The 27,086-nt window shown below is 41.2% G+C and overlaps 1 protein-coding gene across 3 annotated transcripts in view; it reads right to left on the minus strand.

The window, feature by feature from the left end:
- Positions 1 to 399: 399 nt before the first annotated feature.
- ORC1 (origin recognition complex subunit 1) overlaps positions 400 to 27,086 on the minus strand; it is a 28,589-nt gene continuing 1,902 nt past the window's right edge. For 2 of the 3 annotated variants that reach the window (XM_037498212.2, XM_037498210.2), the window contains exons 2-18: positions 24,271 to 24,344; positions 22,390 to 22,489; positions 21,654 to 21,781; positions 19,649 to 19,827; positions 18,373 to 18,691; positions 16,509 to 16,878; positions 14,799 to 14,903; positions 13,774 to 13,957; positions 10,456 to 10,553; positions 9,823 to 9,924; positions 9,241 to 9,412; positions 8,784 to 8,891; positions 8,417 to 8,566; positions 7,415 to 7,534; positions 3,604 to 3,773; positions 3,000 to 3,087; positions 400 to 1,476 (exon numbers count right to left, since the gene is read on the minus strand). In XM_037498212.2, coding sequence (XP_037354109.1) covers positions 1,282 to 1,476; positions 3,000 to 3,087; positions 3,604 to 3,773; positions 7,415 to 7,534; positions 8,417 to 8,566; positions 8,784 to 8,891; positions 9,241 to 9,412; positions 9,823 to 9,924; positions 10,456 to 10,553; positions 13,774 to 13,957; positions 14,799 to 14,903; positions 16,509 to 16,878; positions 18,373 to 18,691; positions 19,649 to 19,827; positions 21,654 to 21,781; positions 22,390 to 22,484 — 2,583 coding nt within the window. In that variant the 5' untranslated portion in view covers positions 22,485 to 22,489; positions 24,271 to 24,344 and the 3' untranslated portion in view covers positions 400 to 1,281. Of the gene's footprint in view, positions 1,477 to 2,999; positions 3,088 to 3,603; positions 3,774 to 7,414; positions 7,535 to 8,416; positions 8,567 to 8,783; positions 8,892 to 9,240; positions 9,413 to 9,822; positions 9,925 to 10,455; positions 10,554 to 13,773; positions 13,958 to 14,798; positions 14,904 to 16,508; positions 16,879 to 18,372; positions 18,692 to 19,648; positions 19,828 to 21,653; positions 21,782 to 22,389; positions 22,504 to 24,270; positions 24,345 to 27,086 lie in introns of all 3 variants that reach the window. The other variant, XM_054690877.1, reaches the window with a different exon arrangement.

The following is a 27,086-nucleotide window of genomic DNA, read 5'->3' on the forward strand; positions in this document are numbered from 1 at the left end:
CCGCCGCGCGCAGCACGCATGCGCGAGAAGACGCGGGCGCCGCGCTCCAACAGGTGACTCGAGGGTGGGTCCCCAGCGCGCAGGCGCCGGGCGGCAGGTTGCGCGAGTAGTTCCGCCTCGCCGGCGCCAAAACAGTGGGCGCGCCCGGCTCCCGCCTCCACTCCGGGAGGCCCCAGGTCGCTGGCTCGCCGCCCGCTCTCCCCGCGCCCCGCCCGCCTCGGCGTGGGGGCGGGGCCTCTGCCGCTGCGTCCAGCCCGCGATACCCGAGTGTCCCGGGAAATGAAAAGCCGCACCGAATGCACCTTTTCCGATCAGAAGGCGAGAAGAACGCTTAACACAGGCAGAGCGCTTCTGCCTGACCTCGTCAGGAAGTCACTTTATATATATATATTTTTTTTAAAGATTATTTATGCATACAAGAACGGGGGTACAGGCCAGAGATGTGTGGAAGGGTGAGAGGATTCACCAGAGACAGTGGGGAGCAGAACAGGCAGACTGATGAAATACACTGCTGAGGGGAGCAGCGGGCGTGACAGGAGAGGTCTGCTGCACCATGTGGGTTGCTCTTACATGGAACTCGTGTGGTAGCGACTGTGGATAGCTTCATAGGCTGCATCTTAACTCCTGATGCCACCAGGGAGGCTCCTCACTTTAGATATTTTAACATCAAGCTCTTACTCCCCACCCTCACCCTGCAGTGCATTGAAATAGAGTAGAGGGGCATTATGGAGTTTTCCATCAAAAACAAACCTTGCAACGCACTTAACTCATGCTTGTCTCCTAAACTTCATCATTATTATGTTTTCTAGTTAGTAGTTTCAAGTATCTTTCAGTTTTCTTGGCATTTCACTCTTCTTACTGCTCTTGGGTGATTTCTTAAGAGACCATCCAGCTCTCTACCGGAGGTAGGCAAGATAACCAATTTTTACATATTCTCTCAGAAATATATATATATATACACATATGCATACAGGTAATGGTGTGCACACTTGTATATGTGGTATGCTACCACTAAATAAATGATAGGAGTACTCACAGAAAGTGAGAGCAAAGACCTACCATAGGAAAGGTCTTACAATGTCATGTAAGACCTTTTGATTTTACAATGTCATGTTTGCAAAAATTTCCCAAACTCTGGAAAAAGCAAATTATTTAATGGTAAATTCCAAAATACCTAACAACCATTTCCACTCAGTATACTTTGCTCCAATTCCATGTGCTTCGACAAAGGAAGTCTGGCTCTGGGAGATCACAGGTCACACTCCTTCCTGGTGAAGACCTTCACTGGTCTTTCAGTGCAAACCGCACATCATCCTGGCTGACATTGAGACGCACTCGAAGGAGCAGGTCATTCCTGCTGGGCTCCACAAGGAGGAGGCGGCAGGCGCCCAGGTGAGCACACACTGCCATGGTCTCTGACATGGTGGGGTACGACAGGCCCTCCATTCTGCACAGTGCCACGTGTTGACTGTAAACCTAAACAGAGCAAATCCAAGGTCAGCAATCAAAGATTATAAGGAAAGGTAGCCCTGGGTCTCTTATCTGATCACTTATTTCTTCTTTGGGAAAATTAGACATTTTTTGTCCAGATACTTACCACCCCAGGAGGCAACAATGGGTGGGCATAAAAGTACAGGCAGAATGCAATACTCACCACGGAATTGGAAAACAGCAGGTGCTGAATTCTGGTTCTACCTTAATAAGTAACCTAAATATAATACCCTGGGCAAGTTTATTTTACTTTTTCAGTTCTTTGTTTTTAATATTTGCATATATTGGCAAAATGTCACGTTAACATCTATCACCATACAGTTATAATTTTTTCTTATTATACAAACTTTTAATTGAACTTTAGTTTCATCTGTTAAAGGTACTGCCACATCCCTCATAAGTTAATGGACATAAAATGTGTGGTAACTGTCACTAGTCTCCAGGGGCTGAGAGTTCCACAACTAAATGTCATAATTCAAATAAAATTGTGCCACAATGGCATTTTCCTTAGCAGATACAATGGGCAGGTGCCAATACATGACCCTTGGAAAACGACAAAAGCCTAGAGAGAATACTGAGGAGAGCTGGAAACTTTCCTGTCCGAAAGCCCTCTGACAGTGAGGCAGCCTGTAGCACTCCCTAGTCTCTATTCTAACTATTTGAAAATCTTTCCCCCCACCAGCACCAAGACTGAGTGGTTGTCAGGAGCAGGGAGTTTAATCAGTTCAGCCTGGGGTTCCTAGCACACACCACAGATAAAGGTATATTGTAAATATTAAGAAAATATTTAAAAACTTAAACAAATGTCACTCTTGACAAAAGAGTGGTATAATGCTATAGAAGGAGAATAATAAATGAGCAAAACATGACCAGCAACTAAATGTTAAAAAAAGAATTTAAAGAAGTAAAAATAAAATAAAGGAAATAAAGACATAGTTGATAGGACAATGTTTTACTAACCTTTTCATTTGCATGTCTAAGACACAAAAGCATGCGTGCGCACGTGTGCACACGTACACACACACACACACACACACACACACACACACACACTCTTCCAGACACATAATCAAAGCCTTTAACAATTCATTTTCTAAGATAGCACATTACCTGTGGGCACCAGTTTTATTATAAATAAACCGCTATTACACAGACCATAATGATTTCATCTATTCAGTATAATTGAAACTTGTGTTCTCTGCCTGACTGAATTAATCTTTGTGATTTGTTTTTTAAACAAAATTATTCTGAGAGCCTTGCCCCCACCTACAACATAGCTGTGTTAGGGTAGTAACTTTTGTCTTGTTCATCTTTGAATCTCCAACTCCTGTATCAATGTCTGGCAAATAGTAAACCTTCAATATAATATGCTGAACAATTACAAAAGTTCTCATGCAATAAAAAATATTGTATAAAAATAGATGCTAGCCTGATATTATTTATCACAATCAGGTTGGCACAAAATAGAAAGTTTTAAAATCTAGGGTTAAAATAAAGAGATGAATTACCTGTTGAAATGTTGCTTCCTCCAATCCTGATCGACGGAATTCAGCAAGGATGGCTCTCAGGAAGTTCTGTTCCAGAACAGAGGAATTTCTTAAAGAAAAGAAGATGTGGATTCTCATTAGTGGCTGTGCCATCACACCAAGGGAAAGTCAATAAAGCTTTTCTGTGTCGTTGGAAAAGAGGGAGGAAAGACTGTGAAAATTTTATTAAAATATATTATTTGACAAGGCTATCCCCAGCTCCCAAAGTCTCAAAATGATGTGGAAAATTCTTTCACTCTAAAAGTGAAAGAATCCAGTGATTTCATCTGGAAATGTGCCAGGCACCCCCATTTCATGAGCTGAGTATATCATTCAGTGTGGGAGAAGTAGTAGCATCTTCCTTTTTCTTATTTCCACTAGGTAATTAAATAAATGGTAATTATTCCTCTGTTATACCAGAGTTACATTTCTGTCTCCCTGACTAGACAGTGCCCCTTAAGAAAAATAACAGTGTCTTCAGTAAAGGTGGGTTGTTGAATGAGTAAAAGCTCTGAAAGAGAAAACAGTTTCTAGGGCCATCCCAGACTGTGCATGTCTCCAGTGGTGTCTCAAGAAAGCATCTTACTTGATGGCAGTGATGTATGGCGATGAAAACATCTCCTCCACTGCTTCCAATAGGTGGGCTACCGTGACCACGCCAGGGCAGTCGGGTTTCTGGTGTGAAAACTCACAGATCTCTGTGGCACGCCTACAAATGTCCAGGCAGCGTCGTGCATCTCCAGAGAGGGCTGCTACCTACAAGAGGGAATATTTAGTTCTTTGAGTTTGCCTTGTCCTCTCCGTCCAGAAAAAAAACTCAACAGATTGTGTGTTCACCTGAAAACAAAAGGCAGCACTTCAAATGGATTTAAGCCTGAAGTCTTGGCCCTGGCTGGGAACCTGGTAGAAGCCCAGATATAAATTATTACACTATACCTAGGACTGTTCCCTGAGTCCAAGCCCTTGTCTTGGTTTTACAGATAACCTGACAATGGAAAAGGCGGAAAAAAAAAAAAAAAAAATCCCAACTCAATTTAATATTAGGGAAATGAAATCTAAAAGATTCTTTTTTTTTTAAAAAAGATTTATTTATTTATTTATACAAGCACTGGGTACAGTCAGAGGCGTGGGAGGGTAAGAGAATTCACCAGAGCCAGAGCGGGGAACAGAACAGACAGGATCGAACCGGCGCTGCAGAGGCTGTGCGCAGCTTTGCAGCTCAGCGCTCAACCGCTGCGCCACCAGAGAGGCCCAAAATCTTAAAGATTCTTGACTAAAGCTCATTGTTGAACCATCGACAAACACAAGGATCTTCTTGCTTCTTGCATAAAGAAAGAAGTATGCCCTCAGAAGCAGTAAGCCAAAGGCTGAGGCAGAACCTTCTTTTGGAGATAAAGTCACAGATTGAGTCTGCCTTATAGCATATGGTGAATTTTGGAGACTACCTGGTAAATGTTAGCAGAACCAGATCAAGAGGGAAGGAAGCCACAAAGCTGAAGTACCCAGAGGATTTCTGGTTAAATGAATCAGACCAATCCACAATGGCAAAAGCTGTGCTGTTGTTCCTTCCTTTACATGTGTACAAAGGCTGAGGGACTTCTGGGCTCCCTTCAAAGGGAATCTACTACTCTCTCCCAAGCTCACTTAGAAGGTCACTTGCATTTTAAATTTCACTAAAGGAATTCTTGGACTCGCTACAGGCTCTCAGTCTCTGTATTCCCAGTGCTTGGCAGCAATCCCCCCCCATTTGCCAACGGTCACTACAGGCAATGATATTCTGTCTGACAATACCTGAAATGATTTCCTAGCAAAATTCATGTTAAGTTTAAAAGAACAAATTATATAAGCATATATATGTATACTTAGATATAAGTATATAGGTATACCTATAAGTATATATGTAAGTACACACATACGCACAAACACACACCCACAGAGGCCGCTAAGACAATAAAAGTAGTGACCTCTGGGAAGTGGGATGATAGAAGCCTTAAAATATTTTGTGCATATTTCTGTTTTCAGTATTCAAACTTAAGACATTCAAAGCACAAATCACTTTTCTAGTAACCCAAAAAATAGAAGAATCACCTTATACTCTTCCCTTCCTGTAATGAATATCTCACCACACCACTTCTGTCCTCCTATCACCATTCCTACTGCCTTTGAAGTAGTATTTTAAGAGTCATTAGTAAATAGCAAGAACCCCAAATCCACTGCAGAGGCCTAAAAATAAAGTGAAAGGGAACTGTGGGAGGGAAGAAAAACACCCAAAGCAGTTCTTACCCAAAGTGTACCTGTGAACCTCAGCAGCCATGAGCACCTTTTATTGATGGCTGCTGGGGTAAGGGAAACAGAAGCAGCTCAGGCGCTTCTGTTGAACCCATGTGCCTTTCTCTTTGGCGTATCTTTTTGTCTGATCTTTTTTTTTTTTTTTACACATGTTTCAGGAAACTATCTCGGTTCTTAGAGCACTTAATATGCTCAATAGGAACATACTCTTAGCAAAAATCTTGTCCTTTACATGTTTGTTGACAACAATGCCAGCCACTGTGGGGTAACATTATAAATACTTCCAGTTTTGCCATGGTAACATTTATGGGGCATTTCTTTTTGAACAGCGCCTATCCCCTTAATGTCTACAATACCAGCCTTGCATTTATTTGTAAATCTTATTTGCATTTATGTGCCAAAGGAATAACTTCACATTTTCTAAAAGGCCTACAGAACACACAGTGGCTGCTTCTCCTCTTTCCCTTTGTGTTGGTCATTTTGGTGACTTACTGGAAGGTGGCAGTCTCCTCTGTGAAATAATTTTGTGTTTTGGTAATTTGTACTATTTCCATAAAACTCTTTGCCCTGGATATTATCGCTCTTATAACATGGCAGAGATTTATTCTCAAGCAAGGATTTAAAAAAATACCTCTGGGTGGGGGGTTGGAAGGGACAGGGCACTAAGTGTCCAGGGGTGGGGGTATCCCTTACCAAATACAGATGGTAATCACTTGCATGCTAAAATTGGAAGATCTGTACTTTCTCTGACTCCATTCCACCTCCCCTGCTGCCAGAACACTGTCCTCTAGGAAGGACATGGAACCCTATTCTGGAAAATCTGATTATGCCAATGGGAAAGAACTAAAGATACTGAAATCTGTCCTCCTCCTCCCTACAGTGAGCCTCTCAGTGAGCAAGTCCACTCATGTGCTCAGAGCTCCCAGTCAGTTTTTGAATCTCCACTCTTACACCTGAGTGGACAACAAAGACGTATGAAAAAAAGGCTCCAATAGTAGACACTGACTAGAAACCCAAACCAACAGACAAAAGCATCTCTGAGGGAAAGGGAGAAGACATCTCAAATAAATAGGATGACATAAAAAAGGACCATTACAAGGAGAAAAAAATCTCAGAAATTACATGAAAGCAAGAGTAAAAACCTATCCAATTACATGAAAGCAAAAGTAAAAAACTAGGGCCTCCCCTGGTGGCACAGCAGTTGAGCACTGGGCTGCGAGCAGCACCGGGTTCATTCCCCGGCCAGGGGCGAGGGTGCCACAAAAAAAAAAAAAAAAAGAAAGAAAGTGAAAGTAAAAAACTATCCAATAGATCAGATGAACTCTGAGGACCTCTCTTCTACAAAGCGAAGATTGGAGACAAGCACCACATCTAGCTCCTCTCTGCAGTACCTAAGACTGTACTCAGCTGTGAGCAGGTGTTAGAGGTATATGATGATTATTCAGAGTTCACAATGTTTCAAGCAAAAAATAAAAGCTTATAATTCTTTTTAGGTGGCCATGTGGCTTTTCTAGCAGTTAGCCTGAGACAGTTAGCAGCCTCAGAAATGAGCCTGAGTTAAATCTCATTTGGCATTTTCCCAGTGAATTTAGAGGACGTAGGTACCAAGACCTCTTATCTACCATGGAATGTGTACTGTTGCCAGGCATATGACAGACATAATATTATTTAATTATCATAAAGCCCCTAAGGAAACTATTATTCCCATCTTTCAGAGAAGAAAACTGAGGTTCAGGAATTTTAAAATAACTTTCCTATAACCCAGCACATACTTTCTATGTTTTAAGAGGCAGAATTCACACCAGGTTTGTCTACCTGACTATGTTGCCCTTTTCATTATATGAAACTACCTCTTTTCTGAATCAATTAATTTTAGTTTATGTATAATTATATACAAACTATATGTAAACACAGTATTCTAAAGAATGATACAAAAAGAAGGTAAAGGAATTTTTCAGAATTTTGTTTCTACTTGTTACTTGCTTCTACAGGACTTCCTAAATTTCTCTTCATCCCCAGAGCACCAGCACAGAGCCTCATAGCCAGGTGCTCAGCAAAGATTTGCTGGCTGGTTTGTAAGTGCTATGAGCTCCCTGAAAGTGGCTTACCTTCCTGGATACCAACTGGATGGCATCATCCTCAAAGGCCTTTAAGTATTTGAGTCGGGACAGTAGAATCTGCTGCAATTGACTGTGAGTATATGGCTGGAAGGACATCCTTGTAAGACCCTGGGGAGCCAAGATAACCTAAGTAAGTTCATTGACCACCTACTAGTCCTAGTGGAAAGTCACCCTTCAGTCCCCAAACCTGATTTCCAAGTCCCATCTAACAATTTAAACATTTCATCCCAGAACCACAACTGCTTCCAGCTCCTTGCATGATTAACAGTGGCCAGTGGTATCCTGTGGGACAGTGGTTCTCAACTGTTTTTTTTCATGTAGTTTCAACGAAACTTTTATTCTACCAGAATAAAAGTAGATAGAAGCAGAGGTGCTCTCATTCGAGATGGTAGGAGACTTTTCGGCGCTACAGTATGTACAGACACAGGTCCTGGCTTCATGTGTCATGCTTGTATACACTTGATGTTGTGCTTGCTACTGAACCACAAGGTCCACAAGAGCAGAGTGCGCCTGCTTGCTCGCTGCTATAATTCACCATCTAACGCTGTCTAGCAAGGGTAAGTCTTAAGTTATTTATTTATTTTTTAAAATAAATTTTATTTTTATATTCCTCACACAATTGCAACCCCCTTATTTGTCTTAAGTTATTTTTTTAAAATAATTAAACTTCTAGGGCTCTGTGCAGTTTAAGAGCGCATAGATGGCAGGACACCAAGAAGTTATGTTTGAAAAAGTTATGCAATGGTGATATATTTAATTCCAATATAGGAATTTTAAGAATTTCAGAAATCACATTTCTTTTCCCATTTTCTCTGCTTATCAAATTGCCTCTGAAAGAGAAATTTCTATTCCTATAGAATTATTTAGACAATAAAAGCTGTGCCAGATGCTGTAGTTTTTAGTTTTCAGTTTTCTGGTTTCTTTTCACACAACTCATTGGCCAAGCTTATGGATCTGTAAAAACAACTTGAGAACAACCCAAGGACCTACCAGTCGGCTTGACACTCGGTTCATCATAATGCGCTCTGGGAGGTCCATAGTGTTGGCAATGGTTAGGACTACAAGCCGGGCCTCCTTGTGAGTAGGCCAGTCAAAGAGATTGTACATTACGTCTTGCTTCCGAGTCCAAAGAAGGTCAAGCTGTTGGGGAAACAAAGAGAAATGTAGGGGCAATCAGATACTGAGCCAAGGCATAGAGCAAAGACCTGTAACCATCTGTCAATAGACTGATACCTCTCACCACCGGAAGATGGGCTCAAATGAATGAGAAGGAGCCAGGACTTCCCTCCCACCCAATGCTTGCTCCTGGACATTATAGTTAGGAGCTCCTCCAGTTCTCCCGTGGGCACCTCCTTACTTCGTCCACAAGCAGTACAGTGGTTTCCTGAGAAGAGCCTCGAGTGCGGAATCTCTTTGCCAGAAGTTCTGCCGCATGATCTGCTGTTGCCTTTTGGCCTGTCAGCTTCTGCAATGTGTGTGTGTGGGGGAAAATAGGCATGGTAAACTAAGGATTTTACTTCCTTGGACTTAAGATTAAATCTGCAAGTAGAGGAACCTATTTAGTCTAAGGACTTCAGTATCCTATACCCTGCCTTCCACACTAGCCTGAACCTGAACCTGGAGGGCACCAAAAGCATAGCCTGTATTTGAAATGCAAGTGAGCCACAGGCAAGTTGAGGAAGCCCCTCCAAAATCATTACTACATGAATCTATAGCATGTCATTAACATGTAATATGCCCAAAGCTAAGTAAACATTTCCCTTTTCATATGCCAGGAAAGTGCACTTTCTAAAAGGCCAATCAGTTTTGCTTACCTGCAAGATTTGCACATAGACCTGGTGCGGTTCTGTCAGCTTCATGCCATTGACCTCAATGTATTGAAAAGGAGGAACATCATTTGCCTGGGCTGCCTGCTGCAGGCAGCGTATCACCTCATGCACAGTGGCAGTCTTCCCTGTCCCAGGGACTCCTGAGATGTACATGCATCTAGGACAAGAAGGGAAGTCCTGTGGGTTAGGTCTGCACCAGCACCTCACACTGTCATAAGTTAGGAATATGGGAATGTGTGCTGAAGGAAGGATGGTCACCCCTGCAATGTGGTGTGAGGGCAGTAAAGACCATCATTAGTTGGTCAGAGCAGGACCTGTTCATATAGAATCATTCAATTTAGTAGCAATGCTGTACGTAAACTGCCACTAGAAGGTCAGTTTCATTTTGTCTGAATGACACAATTTCTATTCTTATAGAATTACTTTGACAACAAAAGCTGTGTCAGAAGCTTTAAGCCTGAGCAGGGAACTTGCACTATTCTTTTGACCATATGCTTGAACTCTAACACCTGAGGTGATGTATTAATAGCAGAGACATTCTGCCCTGACCACTTCAACATGGCTTACCCTCCAGTACGATCAAGGAGTTTGCTTTCTACAAAGTTGTAGATGTCTTGGAATTCCTGTTCCCGACAAGGAAGTGAATCAGGCACAGCAGAAACATGCAGCCTACAGTTGGTGGTAAATGAAAAAGGAGGATTTTAGAAGCATTTTACCATCAACTCACTAATCTATGAAGAAGACGTGTCTAGTTCTATATGAAACCTCACTCACAGATTCAAGGGAATGCCCTCTTTCTCTAGTCTCTTCATTTGGCCTCATAAGCAAGGGTAAATATCATCTAGGGAGTTCTCTACAAATCCCATGGGTGTACCTCATCCCACAAGAGAATCTGATTCAGTTCATTTCCAATAGAATCTTGGCTTACATGTTCTAAAGGCATCCCTAGACGGTTCTAAAGAAAACCATAACTGAGAAAGTATCCTAACTAATCACCTTTAATCAACTCCCATGCCCAAGAAAATAGGGGCAGCAACTGGAAAGTTACTCCTTCAAAGTCTACTTTGGCTCACCTAGGCACATTCATTTTACTCTCTGCTTATATAATGCACATGCATGGCTTGAAGTTACTCCCATTTTATGTGACTAAAAGCAGAGGCACATGTCTGACTGTCTGAAAGGGGCCCTCGGTAGCGTCACCTCAGTCGGGCCTCCTCCAGCACACTGGCAGGCTCCTGGGCGGCCAGCTTTCGGTTGCGGATCTGGGGCGTGGCATCACGTGGTGTTCTAGGCTTGGACTATATTCAAAAAAAGAGAACATATTTCAGTAGAGATAAATTAAGCAAAACACTGTCCAGGACAAACCTAATTCATGATGATTTAATAAAAAGGAGAGGTAGTGAACTCCTCCTAGTTCCTTCCTACATAAAGTCCAGGAATCTCCTTTTCCCTCATATTACACATATGCCGTGTTCACAGTCCAAACACAGTTTCTTTTTTCTAATCTATATAATTAGGCTTTGAAAACAATGTCAATCTCTGAGGGAAGAATGAATAAAAGTATGGATTAAATACTATTTAAAAATAAAATATTATCTTGAAAGACCAAAAATTATTAAGAAATCCTAACTACTTGCTCAAATATAGGAAAGAGAAGGCAGTATAAACTGGGTTTGATTCAAAGGAACCTCCTCTAAATTTATTTGAAAATACGATCACACTTTATTCAGCTTAGGACTTCTACAATGCGGTATTTGGGGAAACCTTACCAGATCTTTTCACAACAAATGCCAGGGACACTGTTCAGTCTAAGCGAACAGCCTCACTCTCTTTTCTTCCTTGCTCCTGACTCACTAGAACAAGCCTGCCTTCATCTTCACGATGTTCCTACATGGCACTCCTCCTATGGGAACAGTTCACCTTCCCACGCCTGCTTCCAGTCTGCCTATAGTGACCACAGTTTCTCCACCTCTCCCTCAGGTGGTAAGCACTAAAAACTCTCTTGGTTTAATGGTTTTGCATCTATTAATTCCAGGAGAAAACAGAAAAGACATGACAAAATCTTGCTGAGGTTGTCAAAAACTTGACCGGTTTTTATTATGCTAAAGCACCTCCACACCCTGTATCTCTCCTCCTAGGTGGCACCCAGGAGAAGCAATCGAACCAGAACAGTAAGTGACACATCAAGAGAATGAGGAATTCCAGGTAGGTGGCCTTTATCTCAGGGTATTTAATATTTAAAACTTAGTTTCTGTACTTTGCTCAGCTGAACAATGCTGGGAGACACAAAATAGATAAGAAAAGGAAACTTGGGCCTCCCTAGTGGCGCAGCGGTTGAGCGCTGGGTTGCGAAGCTGCCCGCGGCCTCTGCTGCGCCGGTTCGATCCCCGGCTGCTCCCCGGCCACCAGAGGAGGGTCCCACATGGCACGCAGACCTCTCCTGCCGCCCGCTGCTCCCCTCAGCAGTGTGCTTCGGTCCTTCTGCCTGCTCTGCTCCCCGCTCTGGCTCTGGTGAATTCTCTCACCCTCCCGCGCTTCTGACTGTGCCCAGTGCATGTATAAACAAAACAAACAAACAAACCAGCAAAACAAATAAATAAAGCATGCCTCTAAAAAATAAAAAAAATAATAAAAAAAAATAAATAAAAAAAAGAAAAGGAAACTGACAGAGATGCTATGGGAACCTGGCCTTGGGTCTACATGACCAATAGGTGAGATGTTCTGCTGAGGGCTTTTATTTAAATCATCTCATTAGGGACCTCCCTGATGGCCCCGGGGTTAAAGTCTCAGCACTATGAAGCTATCCACAGCCACTGCGGCATGAGTTCGATCCCCGGCCAGGGAGCTAAGCCACATTGAGAATTTCCAGGAAGATGGAAACAGGACAAGCAGAACTAAGCAGAACACCTGCTCTGAGGAAGGTCCACCAAAATCTAATGTCCCAGCAGATAGCAACTGGTAGAGACAGACCCCCCCAGTGATGAAAAAGCCCTTGAAAATAGGTTATAAAAGGGAATTCCACATCCTCGCTCCTGTACAGACATCTCCTGTCTTGCCCCTGGCTCTCCTGCAGTATATTTCAATATATCCACCTTTTCTGTTTTCCACTCTCTCTGGCACCTCCGCTCTCACCCTGATATACTGCCACACTTTTGTCCAAATAGAATCTACTGGATTCTCTTTCCTAGAGGTCTTTCTCTGACTTCAACCCAAAACCAATCATATTTTCCTTCTTTTGGAAAAAAAGGGAGCTGAGTTTTTGGAAAGTCTCCTAATTAGGCATGCCTAATTGTGTTCCAAAGAATATACTGTATCATGAAATGCTTCCCAGTCAAATTCTCATATACTGATGCTGTCTGGGAAGGTCACAATGAACAAATTCATGGCCTTGTGAGTGCACATGATCAAGAAACCAATTTAACTTTATTTAATCAAAACATTTCTCAAGGGGCCACCCTGGTGGCACAAAGGGTTATATCTCAGTGCTATCAAGTTATTGGCAGCCACAGCAAGCATAAGTTCAATCCCTGGCCAGGGAGGTAACCCACAGGGCACAGTAGACCTCTCCTATCTTGCCCGCTGCTCCCCTCAGCAGTGTATTTCAGTCAATCTGCCTCTTTTGCTCCCCACTCTGTCTCTGGTGAATCCTCTCACCCCAGCCACCCCGTACCTCTGGCCTACACCCCAACTCTTGTATGAATAAATAAATAAATCTTAAAAAAAAATTTCTGAAACACATTTGAGCATGAAAAGACTCTTTTAATGGTTTCCATAAGATGCAGAAGAAACATCCATTTATTTATCTCTTCCATCATACCACTATTCATTATAAATACCTAAGCATTCTTCCTGTCCCTCAGATATACTAATTGGTACAAAACCAAGAATGTGGCTCAGTAGCCCTGGATTCAATGCCTACTAAGCAATATGAACAAAGCATTCTGCTAGCTTCTGTGGGAAATGCAAAGATGAGTCAGTTCTTGTCCTTCCCTCAGGATGTTTAGCTTTCAGTCACTTCATTCTCTGCCATAAAAGGAATTTGAGGGCCTCCCATGGTGGCACAGCGGTTGAGTGCTAGGCTGCGAAGTTGCCCACAGCCTCTGCAGTGCCGGTTCGATCCCATGCCACCGGCGAGGGTCCCACATGGCTCGACAGACCTCTCCTGCCACCCACTGCTCCCCTCAGCAGTGTACTTTGTTAATCTGCCTGTTCTGCTCTCCGTTCTGGCTCAGGTGAATTCTCTCACTCTCCCGCACTTCTGACTGTACCCAGTGCTTGTATAAATAAATAAATTAAAAAAAAAAACAAAAACGAATTTGAGCTCAAAAATCACTGTCTACTGGATTTATTTTCAGTTCTAAGATTCACTTAGATTCTTCCCTTGATGAATATACCAAGTGTAATGACTTTGACTATCACAGACCTGAATCCAGCAATTACTAGTGGTGTGAACTGTTATCAAAATTTTTAAATTTAGAGAGCGATACTTCACTAGAAAATAAACCTAATGAATCTTACGGTTTTCTTTGGTGTCTTGCAGGGGGTCTGTAAGGATGACTTTATGGAAGACCGAAGGTTTCTGGGTGTTCTTCTAGGAAGGGGTGACATGGAAGCCTCTTCCTCCTCACTATCAGATTCTGAAATCTCTGCTGTTGGCAGGAACTCTTTTTCTTCTGGGTCATTTTTATTATTACCTAAAAACCTGAATGGTAAGTCACATTATTTTCTGATATTCAGTGTTTGAAATCTAAACAAGCAACTCCTTTACAGGTCAGTGCAGATTAGAGGCACTACAGTCTTTCCTGAGACCAAGAATATGGACATGCTCCCTTCTTAAATGCCTGCTTATTGAGATGTTCTGCTGAGGGCTTTTATTTAAATCATCTCATTAGGGGCCTCCCTGATGATGCAGGGGTTAGTCTCAGCACTATGAAGCTATCCACAGTCACTGTGGCATGAGTTCAATCCCCGGCCAGGGAGCTAACCCACATAGCACAGCAGACCTGTCCTGTCTTGCCCGCTGCTGCTCCCCTCAGCCATGTATTTCAGTAGATCCACCTGTTCTGCTCCCTACTCTGTCTCTAGTGAATCCTCTCATCCCTTGCACCTCTGGTCTACACCCCAGTTCTTGTATGCATAAATAAATAAAAAAATAATCTAAACACAAGTATCTGACTATTCCCATTTTATAGAAAAGGAAACAGAATAAGAAAGATTAAGTACTCTCCCTAAAGTTACACAGATGGTAAATGAGAAAGCTCTTCCAAGTATGTCAGAATCAAAGTTCATTCACGCTCTTTGGCACCCACAAATGGTGCCGTTGGAGGTGTGATTATGGGGCACTGGGAGACACCTATGCCCAGGTCAATTTTTCTTGCCCCTTTCAAACTGTAGTATTCACATGAAATTCTTACATAATTCCAGACATACAAGGTAGAAGGTGAATTTCAATGGGTTAGCAAATAAACAATAAAAAGCCTTTAAGAACTAAGATTACAGATATCATAGTTAACATTTTTCTACCTGTCAAGGAGCAGTATTACCTAAGCTGTTGCCTAATCCGGTTCACAGTCAAGAGAGAATTCTTCCTCTGGACACGATGCGGAGTAGCAACAGCCTCATTCTGAGTTTCTGGTTCTTCAGCCTCCCTGTAAGATATTGCCACAAGGTTATAGGAGACAGTAGGCACTGGGGATCAGCAGCAGGCACTAGAGATAGCTGCGCCTCCTATTCTTTTTACAACCATTTTGGAAGGAGTTAATTACACTTTGCTAATAAGTTTATATAGTCTATCTTCCTTATCCATGGGTCCTACCTTCACGGATTTAACCAACCTTGGATCAAAAATGCGTACTATATAATTAAACCTATGACATTGCACCTGCCCTGTACATGAGGGTTTTTTTGTATTATTTTCTAAACAATACAGTATATGTATTTATATAGCGTTTACATTATATTAGGTATTATAAGCAGTATAGAAATGATTGAATGTATATGGGAGGATATATGTAGTTTACATATAAATACTATACTTTTTTATATAAATAATTTCAGCATTTTTGATTTGGGTATCTATGGGGGTCCTAGAATAAATCCCCCATAGACACAGGGGGACAATTATAACTGAGGCTTAACCCAAATATAGAGATTAAAGTTTGCTTAAAGTATATCATTTAAATTAGACTCATCACCTCCCTAATGAGAGAACAGAATATATTAATCCCAGGGATTTTCCTGCTCCTTTTTGTTTCTGACACATCTGTGCATTTACTGTCCACCCAGGCTCAAGGTTAGCAGAGTGCTGCTATACCTTCAATATAAAGCCTTTATAAAGGCCTATTACTAGGCAGGTGCTGGAGTTTCTTATCAAGGAACACTGAAATGTGTGATTTCTAGCCTGTCAGAAATTTGTGCCGCTCATTATTTACAAAAATTATCCAGTGTCAAATTGCAGTTTGTTCTAGGTATGTTATCTTTTTGTACTACAGCTATTTAAGAATGATTTCCACTTAAAAAAAAAAAAAAAAACTAAGAAAATACCTGTTAAAGTATGGCAGAGTCATAGCAAGTAAAAGAATTCGGGACTGTGAGCCAAATAGACTTAGGAAATTATTTTCTAGAGCAGTGATTCCCAAAGGACAGCTATATCAGAATCACCCAAAGAACATTTAAAAATGCAGATTCAGGGCCTCCCCGGTGGTGCAGCGGTTGAGCGCTGGGTTGCGAAGCTGCCGGCGACCTCTGCGCTGCAGCGGTTCGATCCCCAGCTGCTCCCCGGCCACCGGAGGAGGGTCCCACATGGCGTGCAGACCTCTCCTGCCGCCCGCTGCTCCCCTCAGCAGTGTACTTCGGTCCTTCTGCCTGTTCTGCTCCCTGCTCTGGCTCTGGTGAATTCTCTCGCCCTCCCGCGCTTCTGACTGTACCCAGTGCATATATAAACAAAACAAACAAACAAACAAATAAATAAATAAAAACATGCCTCTATAAATTAAAAAAAAAAAAATAAAAAAAAAAAATAAAAAAAAAAAATAAAAAAAAAAAAATAATGCAGATTCATGGGCTCAAAGCCTGAAGAGTGATTCATTATGTCTGGAAAGAGTCTCAGAAGTCTGATTTGGAAAAGCCCCTCTATGACTCTGTGACACAGATTTGTGACCCTGCTGCTCTAAGCTTGTTTGCTATGATGCACACATTTCACATCATGAGAAGGGTTTTGATTTGCTCAGAAAACAGGGTGATGTCCGTGTCACCTGTTTTTGCTGTCTTCTGGTTTCAGAATCACAGAAGGTACCACCAAAGATGTCCGACCTCGCCTAACCGGGGTAAGTGTTATATCTTCACTCATCTCTGGGGCTTTCAAAGCTGGTAATCGAGTTCTCAGGGTCATGTGACATTGAGATGAAGTCTTCTTGTCATCCTCAGCACAAGAGTGTCGAATGTCTCCAGTTTTCTCTGGGGCTTTCATAACTGGAGATGGGATCTCTAGTCTATCTCGCTGAGGCCTCTTAGAAGGTGAGGTAATCTCAGAGAGGGTCACTTTCCTTTTAGTTCTTCCAGGAGAATCTAATGAAGTCCCTAACATCTGCTGGGAATTCCTAGTGTTGGGTGTCCTGGGCAAACCTAAGTCCAAGAGAAATCACAGACAGTGCACCAATTTTATAATCAGTATTATATAAGATAAACAACAACAACAACAACAACAACTTTTGTAATTCTGGGTTGCTACCTAGGTGTTTTATAGTATGACAACCCCGCTAACAACTGAAGTCTGGACATTTAGCGAGGACCTGAGCTTATGACTCCTACCACAAATACCTGCTTTGTTTCTCCCTGAGTACGTTTAAAATAACCACAGAGAATTAAGTCCATGAAAAATTAGTAACTTCTGTCCCAACCACATTATAGGTAATATAACTTGCTATTTATCTTCTGGTTGTTCATGACTTGGGGCTGAAGACTGTCCTCCCCCTGGCTCACTATGGGGGCCCCTTCACCTCTTTTGGGATCTGTAAGTAATAAACCTTTTTTAAAAAAAATAAAATCTTTAAAAAAAAGATTTATTTATTTATGCATACAAGAACTGGGGTGTAAGCCAGAGGTGCGGGGAGTGAGAGGATTCACCAGAGAGTAGGAAGCAGAACAGGCAGAACGACTGAAACACACTGCTGAGGGAAGTAGTGGGCGAGGCAGGAGAGATCTGCTGCGCCATGTGGGTTGCTCCCTGGACAGCTGGGTATTGAACTCCCGCTGCAGTGACTGGTGATAGTTTGACAGCTCTGTTTTTAACCCCTTTGCCACCAGGGAGGCCCAGAAAGTATTAACTCTTGAAACTACTTCCTTTGTGTGGGTGTATTGAAACTGTGCCTTCTATCAAAACAACTTTGGGGGTTTCTCTTCCCAAAGTGGGAGCTCAGGTGCTGAGGAAGCTTCCCCATGTAGGTGGCTTGTTTCTGCTCATTCAGCAGGTCATAATCTTAATTCTTATTAATTCATATTCTAATTCAACATACCATCTCTAGCTTTCTAATAACACCCTTAATAACCTCTTTATAAATTAATTAATTCACTAAAATTATATGAAGACATGAGGAAACTTGAGGTTATAAATTAGAATTATCAGTATAAATGCAACAGTTTTAAGGTGGATATTTCTTAGTTCTCCACTGATCTAAAAGTATCAGGGATCTTGAAGAAATTGCTAATGATAGGGCTCAATTATCACTAATCATTAGGAAATACAAATAAAAACTAACAATCACTTCATAACTACTAGGATGGCTACCACCAAAAACACAGAAAGTAACAAGTGTTGGGAAGGATTGTGGAGAAATGAACACAGCGCACCAGTGCAAAATTATGCAGCTACTATGGAAAACAGTATGGTGGTTGCAGTTTCCATTCTAGAAGAAGATGGTGATGGCTGTACAACAATGTGAATGTACTCAATGCCTATGACAATACACAAAAATGATGAAAGTGGTAAATTTTGTTATCTGTATTTCAACAAGTGTCTTATCGGTACCGGGCCCACTAACTCAACACTGTAGCATGGATTAATATGTTATCATATTCCTTTACCTCAGTATTGCCCATTGTGACCCCTTCCACACTTACTGCCAAGTTCTAGCTTCTTCCTTGCCCTAGGAGTAACAGGATGGGTAGGAGTTTGGCGACATTTGGAGGTAGAATGCCTTGATTCAATGCTTTTGACGACATGCTGTGCTCTGATGCAAGAAGGGCTTTCTGTGCCCTTAGCCTTGGTCCCCGTGAGCTTCTGGCATCTAGGGCTGACTTCCTGTAGCTTATCCAACTCTGCAAATAATTCTGAGGATAGTGGTATGAATTTCGTCTCGTTCCAAGATAGTTTCACAAAGAATGTCTTCTTATTTTTTAGACCCATAGGTATCACATCATCTGGGGCTAAAGCAACTACCTGAATTCAGGAAGTGTAGATGAAGAGGGAGAAATAAGGTACAAAAGAGCAAATTGGGAGCTATGATCAAAAGCATTTAAGTCTGCATCTGTACCTGGGATGTTTCTTTTCTAAACTACAAAGGCACAGACATGGCACAGCATATTTCTATAGACTCCTTCTCACCAATATCCATACTTCACTTTGCTTTCTTTTTAAGTCAATTCTATTTACCCATGCCAAATTTTCCCACAACAAAACTTCTCCAGGCCTGTCCCCTGCTAGATAGTCCATTATTTTTCCCCACTAGCATAAGATCAGACTACTTAAAGTGACTTTCAATGCTTTCTAAAAACCTCATTCTATTTTCCCTTCTGAGTGTGCAATACTTCTCAAAATGGTCTGTATCACTAGTGGAGCATGGCTTATCACAGTCCTGCTCATTCCCAACATCAGCATCCTACCCAAATACTCTGCCTTTCCAAATCTACCGATCTTACTGCTTCAACTTCTATACCACACCTGCTTTTCTTTATTCACTCATTTTAATTAGAAATGAGTTATTTTACGGCACATAAAATGTGCTGGGCCCACAGAGTAGAAAAATCTCACTATTGTCACACCAGACAAAAGTCTTTCTACCATACATTAAATCCACGACCATGTGACTATATTGCACTCATGATGAAACCTCAAATTGAGGACATGAGGCAGCTTGAAGAATAACCTATATTTTGGTCTCCAAACCTATGTAACCCCTTAGGTTACACCCTAAATATCACTTCCTCTAGGAGACTTCTAATGCATAATAAATAGTTTCAGTAAATATTTGTTGAGATGAAGTAAGCAGGCAAGCAGAGAAGATAACAAACAGGAAAAAATTAATTTTGCAGTGTAAATTAAAGGTACTGTCTTTGAGAGTCACTATCATGCAGATTCAGAGGCAGACAGAATTAAGTTCCAAGACAGAACACTTACCTGTACAGGGCCAATGATGGTCTCAACACTAATGTTGGTGGGACAGGCAGGGTAATCATACCAGAATATCTCCTGTGCATCAGGCTTCCGGCCAAGCAAGTGTTGTTTATGGACAGGGATTTCACAGAATCGGATAAACCATTGTACTCGAGCACGTTTCTTGTTAGAAACTTCATAATCTAGTAGAGATTAGAGGGAAAGGGGAAGTGTAAGGGAACGCAAGAACATCTTATTAAGCATTTCCTATGTGCCAGACATTGTGCTAAAAACTTAATGGTTAACATATTTTCCTTAATCCTCACAATAATCCTACAAGGTAGTGATGATGGCTATCTCTCCCTTTTACAGGCAAAGTAATTAAGGACCTTAAATTATTTGCCAAAGCACAGGACCAATAAGCAGCAATCTGAAGCCACTCAGCACCCAAGGCCTTCTCACTTTGCTCCACTTTCTAATAGTGCTATCAGTCATCATAGAAATTGCAAATTGCATTTGAGAGGAGCAATTCTGATCACAGGCAGTGAATAAATCAATGATTATAAAAAAGGCATCAAATAGCAGCAAGACAAAAATCCTACCAAGAATCAGAGCACTGGCTACTAAGTTAACTTCTGGCAAACTATGCTTACAATCTTCAACTTTTTCATTATAATGTAACATTAATAGTGCTCCAGATTATCAGCTCCTAATAAAAGGACATATACTTATTAGTACATCATCATCATCATATCATCAACTCTTCTCTTCTTACCTCTCAACAGATAAAGATTGAAGGCACCCAGAAGAGGACCACACAAGAACTCTAAAATCTCTACACAAAAAGCCCATGCTGGGGCCTCCCCAGTGGTGCAGTGGTTGAGCGCTGGGTTGCGAAGCTGCCCAGCCTCTGCTGGTTCGCTCCCTGGCCACCGCAAAGGCCCCACATGGCACGCAGGCCTCTCCTGCCACCCGCTGCTCCACTCAGCAGTGTACTTTGGTCCTTCTGCCTGTTCTGCTCCCTGCTCTGGCTCTGGTGAATTCTCTCACCCTCCCGTGCTTCTGACTGTACCCACTGCTTGTATAAATAAATAAATCTTAAAACAAACAAAAAAAGCCCATGCTTAGGATACAAAAGCCCACACTGATGTGGAGTGCTCCCCCTAGTGGATGTAAGTTTTCCTCTATATTTGTCAATTATCTTTATTATCTCTGTAATGGAAACATTTATGGAGTCACTCATCAGTTCCTTCTTTTAGGCATCTAAATTGCCAGAGGACAGTCTAACTACCATGTCAGTCTTCTCTTAGCTCTTGGAAGAAGCAGTTCGGTGGAGTTCAAATTGCTCTTTTTCCTTTTTTCCTTTTGGAGCCTTGCCCTATTCCCACCTTCAGACACTCTGTTGGACAGGGTTAAAAACTCAGAAAATCAGCTGAGGCTCTGCAAGTGCACTGCCAGTGAACACTTTTGCTGATTTTTGCCTCTCCAGTCTTATTACAGGTAGTTGTGTCTTCCTGTACTTACCAAACTCTGGGAAACATCAGCTTCTGTTCCTCTAATCTTTTTAACACTTATACACATGTCTCGCTGGGTAAAGTGCTTTTGTTTTCCTAACTGAAAAACTGGTATACCTTTCCAAGCTAACTTACTTTATTTCTTGTAAAGAAGTTACATTGCAAGTTAATTACTAACTTCATAAAAAATTAAAGGAAATCTCTATTGTAGTACAAGTCACCTTTTTTTCTTTTCCCCCTTTCCTGAATTAGTCATTTCTCTCAATTCCACAAATCATGCCTTAATGGTCATCCATCCCCACTCTTGAGCCCTCAGTCCCTTTTAACCAATACCCTCTAGTGAGTAAAGATGTTTATTAGATGAATGAGGGAATAGTTAGTACATTCCCAACTGAGAATTTAGAGTTCACATTTCAAATGCTGCTGAGAACATATGAAATAGCAACTGTACCTATTCCCCATTACCTAGCCACATTCACGATAAGGAATGGTATTTATTCTAGCCCAAAACTCACCATCTTCAAATAATTCAACCAATTTAGCAACATATGGATTTTCATCATCATTCCCTTCAATAAACACGAACTGTCCAACTTGGACACGAATCTCAGAGGAACAACCTTCCATTTTTATGCTCATTTCTCTAGGAAGTAAAAAGAGAAACATGTTAGAAAATAATTTAGGGTGAGCCAAGCTCTTCGGACCCTCTGAGCATAGAGGAAAGAGCTCTCCAACTGGAAAATCCTCTAAATAATTTCTCTCTACTACAGTTCTACTGGGAAACAAATTCGCCCAGTTATATCCAAGAATAAACGAAATGGGTTGAAGGAGTTGTTTTAGCGTGAATGTCTGCAGAGACCTTAATATGAATCCTAAGTTCTCTTGGTTCTTGACAAAGAACCAAGGCTTCCCAAAGCGTGAAAGCTGCCCAATAATATCAAACTGTTTGGAGATCTCTAGGACAGGATCATACCCTGTTATCATGCACTACGCACAACCCACCTTAAGAAGATATAACATTATCATAGATACCAAATTGTATTAACCTGATATCATTTCTTCCTCTATCATTAAGTGCTACATTTATGCTACAATCTTGAATTAAACAAAAGACCTCTTTACAATAAATTCACATGTACTGTTTCTCAATCCTCAAATTTGTAATAACTAGAACAGGTTGGATAAAAGTTACTGACATTTTATTTTGGAGAAGCTACATTTCCAGGACAATCAAAGGACTACATCACTCACTTGTAAGTTTGATATTGCAGTTTTCGATCCAACAGTGGCCTGCCAACCCAAGAATAAGTTTGTCTGGTCTTCAGCCTTGTAAAGTAGCATGCCATGGCTCCTGTGTAAAAGTCACTAACTTTGAGTTAACATGACAATACTCTGGTTAATTCCAGACACAGTCCCTGCATTCAATGAATGCAACCTTCTTTTCTGTTTCTGCCACAGCCCTGCATATTTCAGACTGAGAAAACATTTTCTTTGAGGAAAAAAACAAGTTCTATGAAGAAGGAACATAGGCAACTTAATATTATATGTGTACATCTTGTACTATGCCTTATCTATTCCTAACCAGAGAAACTGGATGGTCAATATGTAAGAAAAGAAACTACAAAAGTTTAGAAGTACTTACTAGGTACAGGCAATATGATTGGTATAAATATCTAACAACTTGAAACCAAAAGACAGTGGTTATACAAATGTCTTCCTTTACACTATAATCTAGACAGGGATAAAATATAAATGTACTGAAGGACAACTAATAGTGCAAAGACCCTAGGAAAAGAACCACAGAGACTACTACTGCAATTTAGAGGACTAGATCTTGTGGCTGTTTTAGGAGGAAGGAATTTCTACAGGGGTTTCCAGAACTGAATATTGAATAATGAGTAGGGATTGGTAAAATGGGATGTAGTGAGGGGTTCCAAAGGATGGAGGAGAAAACATGCAAGAGGTATTTGGGGAAATGGTAATGGAATTGATCAAGTGGATCACTCCATTTCTTAAAGGAAAAACAAGGTGTCACAAACCCATGCTGCTTTGGCAATTGGAAGGAGTATATATTTTTGGCTGACAAATTCTAAGTATTGAAAGTAGCTGAAAATGTGTGTGTTACAGTACATGGAAGAGACATTTTTACTGACAAAAATAGAAATGTGGGGCCTCCCCAGTGGCGCAGCAGTTGAGCGCTGGGTTGCGAAGCTGCCCACAGCCTCTGCAGCGCCGGTTCGATCCCCGGCTGCTCCCTGGCCACCGGAGGAGGGTCCCACATGGCGCACAGACCTCTCCTGCCGCCCGCTGCTCCCCTCAGCAGTGTATTTCGGTCCTTCTGCCTGCTCTGCTCCCCTCTCTGGCTTGGTGAATTCTCTCACCTTCCCGCGCTTCTGACTGTACCCAGTGCTTGCATAAATAAATAAATAAATAAATAAATATCTTTAAAAAAAAAAAAGAATTATTAAAAATAGAAATGTGAATGAAAAATCTAATCTAAACATTTCTGACAATCCTCTTTACAATTTAGAAACTGATGAGTCCTAACAATGCTTAGCCATTATCTTAAATTTAAATAATTAGGAAAATAATAAACCTCTAAAGTCAGTATTTATTTTATAGAGCTAAAATTTGGCAAAACAGATAAAAATATTTTTAAAATGCAGTCTGAATTACTGATAGAGACCAATATTTTCAGTCTTTGTTAAAAAACAACAGAATTAAAATAGCATTATAACAACCTGACTAAACAAGCTGGCTTCCTAAATTTCAGCAGACTTACGGCCTACATACTATTTGGGAATATTTTGACCCATAAGATTTTCTGCCTTTCTTTTTCATTTTAAAGGTATTTTTTTAGTATACTTAAGAAACTAAGGAGCAAAAAGAGATACTGAGTCATTAGTAAACACAAATAATGCCTGATTGTTATTACAGATATTTAGAGAATAATTCACAATATAATTAATTACATTGTAGAAATGAACAAACAGTAAGATTAATGAATAAAAACAAGTATAAGACTTGTACTCAAGTAAAAAATAAAATGGGATTCATAATATCCAAAATCTTTTGGTAAAAATTAGTAAATGTGAATCCTAAAGTTGAAGGGAACATATAACATTAACTTACCTTCAGTATGTGTTCTTTTCACTGGATGATGTAACACGGAACTGTCTCAAGTAAGCACGGAACTTTTCACCTTTCTACAATGGAATTATATAATAAGCTACTGAGATACAGACAAAAGGTACAAGTAAATCACAGTACTCACTAAAACTGTCAAAACAATTGGAATATCACTGATAGTGCTTTGTAGCAAATTAGCATATCCCAGCAAACATTTTATAATTCTTGAATAATTTAACTATGATAAATGGCCTGATTTGTCACTTTGATGATGTTTGATTACATGGATACACACAATGATTTTTTTTCAATCCAAAAACTGACTGCAGAAACTGCAGAAGGGCTATCTCCATACCTCTAGGGTCCTCATACATAACAAAGGGGATGTAAAACATCAAATCCATACTCTCAACTCTCATAAATTCAGATCATATTTTTGCTTACTAAAGCAGGTAACTTCCTTCAAAATCCAAGCCATGATAAAATTTAACCTTCCTTTTCTAGGAGACCATGAACAATGTTAAATAAGACCAGTATATGCACACATGTATGCAAAGGTTGGTAATTCACCCTAGGCTGGGTATCAGAAGGAATGTTACTTGGCCCTGGGCAAAATAATCTGCCTCAACTGGGTCTGTGACTGCTCTAGGCCTGCTTTCCCAAGCCTCAAACAGACCAAGGTTACTTGAGCCTTTAGACTTAGGCAGTAGCTATTCTCTCTTACTATATATCTTTGCAGGGATGGTTCAGGTCTCAGCTCCAGTGAAACTTCCTCAGAAAGGCCTTCACTGATATGCAGTGGAAAGCTACTTCACTCCCTCTTACTGTTTCTCAGAGTCATGTGCATTACATGACCCTATTATCAAAGCAATAACTATTATATCATTTTGTTTATTATGTTTCCCACATAGAATGTTAACTTTCAAAAGAGCAGGGATCTTGGGACCTTATCTAACTTGTTCATAACTGCATCACCAAAGCCCAGGTCAGAATGTGGCACACAACAGGTGAGTTAGTGAATGAATAAATGAACTGGTTCCAAAAATCACTAGAACAAAACCAAGTGTGGTAAGGACACAGAGTAGCCAAAACTCTCATACACTGCTAGAGGGGATGTAAGATGGCAAAATCACTTTGGAAACCTGGCAGTAACTACTAAAGCTGACATATGCTTTATTTATGGAATCACCCAGTAATTCCAACAGAATATACCCAACAGAATGCTGCACCTCCCCCTGCAGTGACCTTTAGGGTTAACATTCCCACCAGCGCGCAGGGGGAGAACAGCAAAACCCTACATACCTGCTGCACCTCCCCCCGCAGTGACCTTTAGGAATGGCTTTCGCCACGGTCCCTAGGTCCGGCTGGGCAACCAGCGCGCAGGGGGAGAACAGCATAACACCCTGAAGCAGAGGAAGTTCAGCGGAAGTTCCCTGAAAAGGCAGAAGCTTATCAAAAGATAACGACCACCAAGAACCACTACAAGAATGCTAAAAATCTTATCCTGTCTTTCTAGAACTACAAACTTTAATCCCTTATTTGTCTTTCTAAACTTCCTTCTTCTATAATGGTCATTGCTTGTTATGTAGATCACCTCCCTGATGGTGATAGACTGAGCCCATGAGCAAGCTAATTTCATTGATATTCATTCCTGTGCTTTTGGAAAACATATATATACTGGTCACAAACTCAAAGAAAATTACACTCAGATTTTCACTCTTGAAGTGTGTCTGTTTGTCATTTCTTTCACCGACGCCCTGACCACCCTGCACGCTTCTCTAAACCCTGATGTGGCCTCATCGTCTACTGCTGTGCTGGTCCGTGGCAACAGAAAAACTTCATCAAAAGACATGACCCAAAACATTCATAACAGTACTATACAGCAATGAAATTAAATCAATGGCAACTGCACATAACATGGGGTAAATCTCATCAAAAAATTATTTTAAAAATTAGGGTTTTTTTTAATCAGCTATAAATTGATTCCATTTATAGGATTCAAAAACAGGTAAAAATAATCTATGATGTTAGAAGTCAAAATAGAAGGCAATCTAGGTGATTGGGCATGATGGGGGAATAGGGTGCTTCTGTGATGCTGGTCATGTTGTTTCATGACCTAGATACTGGTTACATGGACATGTTCTCTGTAATAAAACTCACTGAGCTATCCATTTATGATTTGTGCACTTTTCTGCATGTATGCTATTCTTTAATGAAAAATTAAAAAATTTAATCAGGAGTTCTTCTAAAGAGGCAATATAAAACAATTATAATTTATGCTGCTACCCCACTTTCTTACCCTCAACCGAGAATTTCATGTCATATACCATTAGCAGATGATTTTTCTCCAAGAAAAACCATGAATTCAGTGAGAGGAAGGTCTGGTTAGACCTAGCAAAGGTTTTGGCGCCTATAAGATACCCACTACCAGGCTCTCAGTCCCAGATACCAAAATCTAGAACATACACACCACCCAGTCAAAGGACTGCATCCCAGGAAAAGATAAGGAAGTTATACTAAAAATGATAGCAGGGCCTCCCCGGTGGCGCAGCGGTTGAGCGCTGGGTTGTGAAGCTGCCCGCAGACTCTGCGGTGCTGGTTCGATCCCCCGCTGCTCCCCGGCCACCGGAGGAGGGTCCCACATGGCGCGCAGACCTCTCCTGCCGCCCGCTGCTCCCCTCAGCAGTGTACTTCGGTCCTTCTGCCTGCTCTGCACCCCGCTCTGGCTCTGGTGAATTCTCTCACCCTCCCGCGCTTCTGACTGTACCCAGTGCATGTATAAACAAAACAAACAAATAAACAAATAAATAAATAACATG

Source organism: Talpa occidentalis, unplaced genomic scaffold (assembly GCF_014898055.3).
Source record: "Talpa occidentalis isolate TD23 unplaced genomic scaffold, MPIMG_talOcc4v2.1 talOcc4.9, whole genome shotgun sequence".
In the NCBI taxonomy this organism is placed as follows: Eukaryota; Metazoa; Chordata; class Mammalia; order Eulipotyphla; family Talpidae; genus Talpa; species Talpa occidentalis.